This window comes from Arachis ipaensis, chromosome B06, assembly GCF_000816755.2.
Source record: "Arachis ipaensis cultivar K30076 chromosome B06, Araip1.1, whole genome shotgun sequence".
Taxonomy (NCBI): domain Eukaryota; kingdom Viridiplantae; phylum Streptophyta; class Magnoliopsida; order Fabales; family Fabaceae; genus Arachis; species Arachis ipaensis.
Genome location: NC_029790.2, coordinates 93,387,925 through 93,397,339, shown reverse-complemented (window position 1 = coordinate 93,397,339; position 9,415 = coordinate 93,387,925). Strand labels below are relative to the sequence as shown.

Genomic DNA, 9,415 nt, shown 5'->3' with positions numbered 1-9,415 from the left:
TAACATACCTTCATCTTTCCATAAGACAAAGTCTATGATAAGAGATTTAGGTCTAGATTATAACAAAATTGATGCTTGTCCTAATGATTGCCTCCTGTATAGAAAAGAACTAAAGGATGAAAAATAATGTCGTGTGTGTGGAACTTCTCGATATACTGAAAATTCCAGTGATAATAGCGAGAACCAACCTGACAAGAAAGGTCGTCCTATTCCTGCAAAGACTCTGAGATACTTTCCTATAATTCCAAGACTTCAGAGATTATTTATGTGCTCAAAGACGGCAGCTAGTCTGAGGTGGCATGATGAGGAGCGCGTAAAAGATGGGACGTTAAAGCATCCTGCTGATGGCTTAGCGTGGAAGAATCTTGATGAAATCGATGAAGAATTTGCAAAAGAATCTCGCAATATTAGACTAGGCTTGTCAAGTGATGGGTTCAACCCATTTCGTAGCATGAACATTTCATGGAGCACGTGGCCCGTGATGCTGATGGTATACAACTTGCCTCCGTGGATGTGCATGAAACCCGAATATTGTATGCTTTCTTTGCTTATTCCTGGGCCACAATCACCTGGTAAAGACATTGATGTGTATCTACAACCATTGATAGAAGACTTGAAGTTGTTGTGGGAAAAAGGGGTCGAAACCTATGATGCGTCAAAGAATGAGACCTTTCAAATGCGGGCAGCTCTTTTGTGGACAATCAACAATTTTCCTGCTTATGCTATGTTGTCTGGGTGGAGTACAAAGGGAAAGTTGGCTTGCCCTTGTTGCAACAAAAATACCAGTAGCTTACAACTAAAACACAGTCGGAAGACAGTTTATATGGACCATCGTGTCTTTTTACCCATGGATCATCCATGGAGAACCAATACAAGGTCTTTTAATGGGAAGCAGGAATTAAGACCCCCTCCACCTGTTATAGAAGGACCCGAAATTTTTGAGATGCTACAAAATGCTGAGAATGTCTTTGGAAAGAAGCAAAGTACATCAAATAGTTTCCCATGGAATTGGAAAAAAAGATCAATTTTCTTTGAATTGCCTTACTGGCATAAGAACCCACTTCGTCACAACTTAGATGTCATGCACATAGAGAAGAATATACTTGACAGTGTAATTGGAACTCTCTTGGATATCCCAGGCAAGACAAAGGACCATTTGAATGCTCGATATGACTAAAAAAATTTGGGTATCTGGAAAAATCTTCAACCAAAGGAGGTGAATAATGGCAAGAGAACAAAGTTGGCAAAGGCATGCTTTTCTATGGCTACTGCAGAGAAGTCAGTTTTTTGTAGTGTTTTGAAGACAACAAAGCTACCCGATGGCAGTGCTTCGAATATATCACGTTGTGTACATCTAGGAGAAAGAAAAGTTTCTGGGTATAAGACCCACGATGCTCACTTTATGCTTTACTATTTACTACCAATACCGATTAAAAGCATCCTTCCTGATCATGTGGCCATTCCGTTGATTCGACTAAGTTCCTTTTTTCGTCGCTTGTGCAAAAAGTTCATCACACTGGAAGAGATAGATTTACTGGAGTTAGAGATTGTGGAAACATTATGCCAGCTTGAGAGGATCTTTCCCCCTAGTTTTTTTGACATAATGGTTCATCTTCCCATTCATTTAGCAAATGAGGTGAGATTGGGAGGTCCGGTGCAGTTTCGTTGGATGTATCCTCCGGAAAGGTACATGTTTACATTAAAGTCATATGTTCACAACTGAAGTCGGCCTGAAGGTTCTATTGCAGAGGCATATCTGGCTGAGGAGTGCTTAACTTTCTGCTCAAGATACTTGCATGGAGGTGTGCAAACAAGACTTAATAAGCGGCCTCGGAATGATGATGTTCCTAACGAAGACGAAGTTGTGCCATCAAAGTTGTTTTCTAACAAAGGTCGTTCGTTAGGCGTGGGAAATGGAGAACCAATTAATCTAGATGACAGATTAATTGCTCAAGCCCATGTGTATGTATTACACAATTGTGAAGAAGTGGCAGATTATGTTAGGTAACTTAATTAAACTTTTTTTTATTCCGATCAAGTTCACCCATATTTTTTAGATCAAACCTAACTATTATTAATTATAGAGAGCATGAGGAAGAGGTTAACAATCAGCGAGGAACGAAATAGAGAAAAGAAAAAGTTCACAACAAAACGTTCGCACAGTGGTTTGAAACTCGTGCGAGGGATCCAAATGTTCCTTTCTAGCTAAAAGAATTATCTCGAGGTCCAAGCTCTGTTGCAAGAAGATTTTCTGGATATGTAATTAATGGATACAGGTTTCACATGGTGGAACGTGAGGCAAGGAGAAAAACACAAAATAGTGGTGTCACATTAACTGCTTTAACTTCAAGCTTTGCAAGTGCTAAAGATCAAAGTCCAATCCAAGACAATGTAGCTTATTATGGCAGGTTGTTTGAGATAGTAGAGTTAGACTATTTTGGGCGTTTTAAGGTTGTCTTATTTCGGTGTGAGTGGTACGATGCTGGGAGAGATAAGTATGGTCTTACATTTGTTTACTTCCATAAGAAATACTTCCAGGATGAACCTTTTATACTAGCATCTCAAGCACATCAGTGTTTTTATGTGCAAGATCCATATGAACATAACAAACATTATGTTATGGAAACTGTCCCAAGAGACTTATTTAAAACAAGCGACGAATCTGAGTCTGAGGCCCGTCAAACACACTATAGTGAACAACACAAGCGTATAACGAGCCCTGCCATACCAGCTGATGATGGTGAGCTTATTCTGGAGAGGACTGATTTATGACCCACGGTTATTGAAACGGTTCCCCAAGTGACTTCTGCCCAAGAATATGAGGCAGACTTCATTGGAGATTCTGATTTTGATTGGTCATCCTAAGCAATTTATTGCTTAATATGTACATATGTATACTTAAGTTTTCTTCTTCATGGTTTTATTTGTAAGTAATACTTATTTTTTATGTTAATTTGTCAGTCTCTTACATTTTTCTTATATTGATTTTGATGGGTATATTGACTCTACTTAACTAATTTATTTGTGTAGGAATAAGGAATTTATTGATCTTAAAGCTACATCAAGTAAGAATTTGCTTAGACAATTCGAGGCTAAGAGACAAAGGATTGTAACTGAACGCAAGAAATATGAAATGGAAGCTGCAGCTGCTAATGACAAAGAGAAATCAGAGCGAAGGGTGGATGAACCAGAAAGTCAATTGGAGATGCATGCAACCAAAGGACAGAAGAAATCCAAGTCAAAGAAGCTGGATTTTAGTCATCTACAAAGCACATTTGACTCTATTAGCAAAAGGACTAACTCCACGCCTACCACCTTGGAAGTACAGCCAAACATTCCACCGCAACAGCCAGAAAATAAAAAGAGAAAGGAGCTATTGACTATGCCTACTGCTGAGAAAGTCAAGAATGGAGTGCAGGGTGGAAAATCAACACAAGGCTTGAAGAAGTCTAAGCCTACAAACATGGAGGCAGATGAACTTACAAGGAAGCTCGAAGCAATTCGTAAAATGAAAAAGGACGTGTCAACAAGTCTAAGCCAAGAGCGGAGTTATCCAAGTTCTACTCAACTCACAATCAACATAGGGTAGCAGCAGAATATTCAACTCACAGATGAAGAGACTCAAACAGGGCAAGATGACACAACTTTGCCTTCTCTTGAAACTATCCCACAAAATAAAAGTGCAATGTTGGAGCAAGGAATATCAACAAAGGGTAAGAGGATGCCAGGAGTAAAGGCTACAACAATTGACGAATTCTTAAAGGAAAATGGGATAGATGTGGAAATTGAAGGACCAAGCACTGAACTAAGTGAGGTCGGGGAAGAAAGCATGGCACTTGATAACAGTACAAAAAAAAGGACATAAAATGGCATTAATATTACGGCGGTTTTGTAAAACTAACGTAATATCCGGATATTATGGCGTTTTTTATTGTTGCCATAATTGAATTGCATTTAATGGCGGTTTTTGTTGATTCTGGCGGTTTTAAAACGCCATTATCACTGCTATATAAAATAGCTTAACCCTAACCCAATTCTCATTTTTCGTTGAAACGTAAAGGTTGAATGGCTGCCACAGTGATCTTCTCTGTGACGATCTCCTCTGACCGCTCTCCTCCGGTGACGACCTCTTCTGACCGATCTTCTCCAGCGACGACCTCCTCCAATGACGACCTCATTCGGCGACGTCTTCCTCAGTTGTGATCTTCTCTAGTGACCTCTCTTCCAACGACAATCTCCTGCGACGCTCTACTCCGGCGAGATCTCCTACTGCGATGATCTCCTCCAGTAGAATTCTCCTACGCCGGCAATCTCTTCCATCGAGCTAATGTGGTGTGAGATTCTCCTCCTACAAGATCACGAGGTAGGTTCTTCTCCCTCCTTTCCTTTGTTCTCTTGAAAATATTTTACTCTAATTCCTTGGATCTCTTGAATTATTAATCCAAAATTTCAGAATACATGATAGATTTTGCGAAATGGCAACTACAACTACTAAAACTGCAGGAGCTAGGGTTTCTGAGGAAGGGATCATTGAAACATTTCATTATGATGATGATGATGATGAAGAGATCGATGCTGCGAAGAATGGAGTTGCGGTAATTTTGTTGTTTTATTGGATTATTTGTGCCTGAAACTTAATGCTTTTAGTTGACAGTTTGTTTTAGTTCCTTGAGTTGATTATTTCATGCTTTATCAGTTCTAAATTTGTTCAGGGCATCAGATTCTAAAATGTTTGTGCGACTAATTTTCTGTGTGTTTCTTTTGCCAGTTGCTTTTAAAAAAGTCTACTGAAGTGCAAATGCTTTCGCATGTTAGATCTTCATTTAGTTCCTGGTGTATAAGAAGGCACTCCAAAGCACTGGTGTTGATCCCCAACCTGTCATTACTGCTGCCAAGGTTTAAGAATTTCACTTGTTTGATTCTGAATTATGATTTATGATGTTTGATGCAAGTTTCTGCAGTGCTCAATTTGGTTCCTGTTTAAGCAACAATGTGCTAGTTTCTGTATTTAGCATGTGTTTTATAAATACTAATCTGTTATAAAAGCATGGACTTCTTTGAAAAATTTCTCAATTTGCTCAGAGATAAGGTCTATTGAGAGTGTGATTAGAATTGAGATTGCTAAATGTCTTTGGAGTTTCATCATTAAATTATACTCAATTTTTTCTTCTATGTTCTGGTTTTTGAAGTGTTATTCATTTGATGCTACCAAAACTCTTTCTCCCCCTTTCGAAGTCGAGTAGTAACAGAACTTTTGAAAAGGGAAAAGAAAACTAGACTAGTTCTTCTAGGTTCTGCTTTATGACCCTGAATATCGAATCTAAAGAAATAGATCATATTATGACCCCTTAGAATTTTGTATTTCGCCTTTCAAGAAGTTTGCACCATTTTTTAGAAACTTGAATGATGTTTGAAGAACCAAGTTTCTTGACCTGGTCTGGATATTCTCTATAATTTTCAGACATTTGTGGACACTGCACAACAAACCACCAAGGCGATTGAAGGTGCCAAGCCAATAGCTTCAGCGACAGTTGAAACAATATCTTCTTCAGATCCTACTGTGATTGCTAGAACAACTGGAGCACTCTTTATTGCGTACCTCTTACTTCCTCCGATTTGGTCTGCCATCACCTTCAACTTCTGTGGTTACAAAGGTACCTTTGAAATATGATCTTCAAACTCAGATTGGAAGAACTACCAAGCGAGCTCAGAGGACTTGTTAGGAATGTAAAGAAAGCGGAAGCTGAACTAGTAGCTTTGAAAATTTCTTACTTGAAGAAAATCAACAAAGGCTCCAACATTGTGATCATGTACTCGTTAGTTTCTTTGCTATCTTTTTGAGTTACATCATTATATAAATTGATTATTAAGTGTTAACCATTGATGCTGGATCGGCGAAAGTAGTAGCAAGAACATTAACGAGCCTCGGTTTCAAGAACACGTAGATCGTGGCAGACGGGTTCTCAGGGAACAAAGGGTGGTTACAGAGTAGACTAGGAACAGATTCTTATTTCTCTTCGTTTGCAGAGGTGTCCACCAAGAGTAATCCCTGTAGCTGTTAGAGGTTTTGGAACAACCTCCCAATCAAGTGCCAAGCTTCTTCCTGGAGCTGATTGTGATTCTCTTTTCTTTTCTTTTTTATTCTTTTTTATTTGCAAATACAAATCTACCCCTTGTGTATGTTAAAGTCGTCCTTATTTTAACGTTAACAATTGAACATCTAAATTACCACGTGAATAAACTAACTGTAATGTATGAAGATCAATTGATCTGCTGTTTTGTTTTTCTTTTAGGTGCTAATGGTCTTGCATCCCCAAGGGATTTCCTTGTTCCTACAGCATGGTATGAAGATAAATTCAATCCTGGGTACACTATAGTGCAGAATTTTGGTGGTGAACTATTTGTTGCAGTCCTGGATTTTTCTCCCTTCAATGTTGTTGCTTGGCATGGTAATTATGTTCCATACAAGGTGGGTTGCTCTTGTAGCAACATTGTTTCAAGAGAATGTTATCATTTCAGTCTTCAACATGTTATTTTCAATTTTTTAGGGGTAATAATAATTTGACAAATATTGTTTTTGCTTTGTAGTATGATCTAAACAAATTCTGCCCTTACAATATTGTTCTGTTCGATCACAGTGATCCCTTGATAAACACTAGTAAAATCTCTTTTATTATTTTTTTCCCTAAGTTACTTGTCTCTTTTTCTTCTGCCGGCTCCCCCCTCTTTCTTTTAGAATTTTATTAAATTGGCCTTGTTATGTGTAACAATGCTCCGGGTGCTTGATTTGCAATGGATTTATTTTTTACCCACTCAAGCAAACTTTTAGGATTTAACATGTTATTTTTTTAAGGTTGGTTTGCAATGGATGCTTTCTTTGTACAATAACAAGTTGAATAGAATTTTGGCGGATGAGATGGGTCTTGGAAAAACTGTGCAGGTTAGTAATTCCTTAAGATGGAAACAATGTTTATTATGTACTTCTTTGAGTGACTTCATAATTCATAATAAATTTTTTATGTTGATCATTACATGATTGTTTGTCCTTGTAAGGTTTAATGCTAATGCATGATCATTTAATGAGTTCTTGTGTGTACCTTATATAATGTTAAAGTATCTCCTTTACAGGTTATGGCATTGATTGCATACTTCATGGAATTTAAAGCAAACTATGGCCCGCTTCTTATAATAGTACCGAATGCTGTTTTAGTTAACTGGAAGGTGAGTTTTCAACTTTTCATTTTAAGGATATCCTTATTTGTGTGGTTATGCGTGCTTTTTGACATGAAAAATTGTGTTCATTATGCAGAGCAAGTTTTATAATTGGCTACCATCTGTATCGTGCATTTTTTATGTTGGAAGCAAGGATCAACGGTCAAAATTGTTTTCACAAGTAAGCATGCCTTATCTTATTCATACATGTAGGGGGAGTGCTTCATCTTCACTGCCAATTTCCTTTTCTGTTACATTTTTGCAGGAGGTTTGTGCTATGAAGTTTAATGTCCTTGTGACTACTTACAATTTTGTTTTTGAATGCTAAGCATCTGATGAGCTGCTGTTTCTGTTATATATTAATTCTCTGTTGCAGCTGATGAGCAAGAAAGTACCAAGAACAAAAGAAGAACTCCTTGAACTCAATGGCATGAGCAAGTAAGTTCATTTTACAAATTAATCAAATGTACTGGTTAACTGAGTCGGCATTCACAGATGTTTCTGTTTAACACAGGGCCAAGGTAAGCAATTACGGTGATCAGATACTGGAAACCATTGAAAATACTATTAATGAGTATTACAAGTTGGATAAAAGCATCAATGGCAGTGCTGATTCTGCAAAAAGGAGACGAGATGCAAATGGAGGTCTAGATAGAACTATGAAAATGTTGGAATGATTTGTAGCAAATTTATTGAGCATCTCTAGGAAAACTCCCAATGTAATAGAACTAACAATATTTCTTAGCTTGATACTTTGTATAGGAGTCATTATTTTTTATTTGTAATACTAAAAAATCATATATTATGTTTAATACTTTGAGTTATATAATATTTTGTGTATGGATTATGATTTTGTTATTGTGGAATTTTAATAAAAAAAATTATTTATTTAGCAAGATAAAAATAATAGTAAAAACTGCATTTTTAAAAGATAAAAAAATATCATTTTTATCCAGTAAAAACGGCAGTTAAAAATGCCATTTTAAACGAAAATGATGCCATTAAACCCTGGTAAAAATGGCGTTTAGAAATGCCATTTTAAACGAAAAGGTTGCCATTAAATACAGGTAAAAACGGCGGTTATAAATGCCATTTTTAACGAGAAGGATGCCATTAAACCCAGGTAAAAACGGCGGTTACAAACGCCATTTTAAACGAGGAGGATGCCATTAAATCCAGGTAAAAACGGCGGTTACAAACTGCCATTTTAAACAACAACAAAACCGCCGTTTTATTTGGTTAAAATGGCGGTTAAAAACCGCCATTTTAACCGCCAAAAAACCGCCGTATTATCCACTGGTTATTACGGCGGTTTTCAGAAAACCGCCGTAATAACCAGAATGGCGCCCAGAATTCCGGCGTTTCTTGGAGGCGCCATTTTCGGCAATAATGCCGGTTGTAACCGCCGTAATTACCTTAAAAAACCGCCATTTTAACCTTTTTTTTTGTAGTGTAAAGACTATTATCAACATGTGATGGAGGACATTGATGATGAAGATGGTACTGTTTTGCTCTATTTCTATTGATGATAAATATTTATTTTTTTTAAAAAATTGTTATAGAAAAACTGGACTGGTATATCTAGTTGTTTGAAGCTGGTAAATATAGTGTTAGTTGATTCGAAGTTTGTGTGCTATGATTGATCTAATTGTTGAGGTTGTGAAATTAAGATTTCTTTCGATTTGGAACTTTGTTTAAGAATATTGGTCAGCTTGATCAGCGTGGAGGATAGTTCAGTGTTGTCAATGAGTTTGGGTGCATTGGTTGGTCCAAGTATTGAGGGCTGGTGGAGTTAGGTTATTTGAATAGAAGCTTGTCTGTTATTTGATTGATCCAATTGTTGTGGTTTTGCTATGGTAGTTTAGTGAATTTGTTGAAGTGGTTAAGTCAACTGAAGTTTTATGTGCCTTGATGGATGCAATTGATGTAGAATGAACTTAAAAGTTGTGTGCTTTGATCGATTTCTGGAATAGCTAAAACTTGTCCACTTCATGGTATCAACAACATAGGTCAGATTTATAATTTTTATAATTTTTATATTTGTGTACTTGTTTGCTTTATATGCTTGTTGAGCTCGAGTTAATTAAGCATAATCTGATGTTGACCAATTAATGAAACTAGGAGAGCCAAAGAAGAAGAAAACTCGTGGAAAAACAACTTGCAAGGAGATTTATGCAAGGACTATGGAACAGCGGGAAGAAGT

At 37.1% G+C, this 9,415-nt stretch overlaps 1 protein-coding gene and 1 pseudogene across 1 annotated transcript; both read left to right on the top strand.

Annotated features, from left to right (window-relative positions):
• Positions 3,686-6,023, top strand: LOC110263784 (annotated as a pseudogene).
• LOC107604671 (chromatin-remodeling complex ATPase chain isw-1-like) lies at positions 6,000-8,057 on the top strand. Its single transcript, XM_021104613.1, has 7 exons — positions 6,000-6,115; positions 6,294-6,469; positions 6,854-6,940; positions 7,129-7,221; positions 7,310-7,480; positions 7,589-7,650; positions 7,727-8,057. The coding sequence occupies exons 3-7, from the start codon at positions 6,869-6,871 to the stop codon at positions 7,887-7,889; spliced, it is 561 nt and encodes a 186-aa protein (XP_020960272.1). The 5' UTR covers positions 6,000-6,115; positions 6,294-6,469; positions 6,854-6,868; the 3' UTR covers positions 7,890-8,057.

Bases quoted from the DNA above. Each gene is read 5' to 3' on its own strand.
- LOC107604671 (XM_021104613.1), top strand. From the start codon at position 6,869: ATGCTTTCTTTGTACAATAACAAGTTGAATAGAATTTTGGCGGATGAG. The intron at 7,481-7,588 runs GTTTGTGCTATG...TCTCTGTTGCAG, and splicing joins CTGTTACATTTTTGCAGGAG to CTGATGAGCAAGAAAGTACC. The intron at 7,651-7,726 runs GTAAGTTCATTT...TGTTTAACACAG, and splicing joins GAACTCAATGGCATGAGCAA to GGCCAAGGTAAGCAATTACG.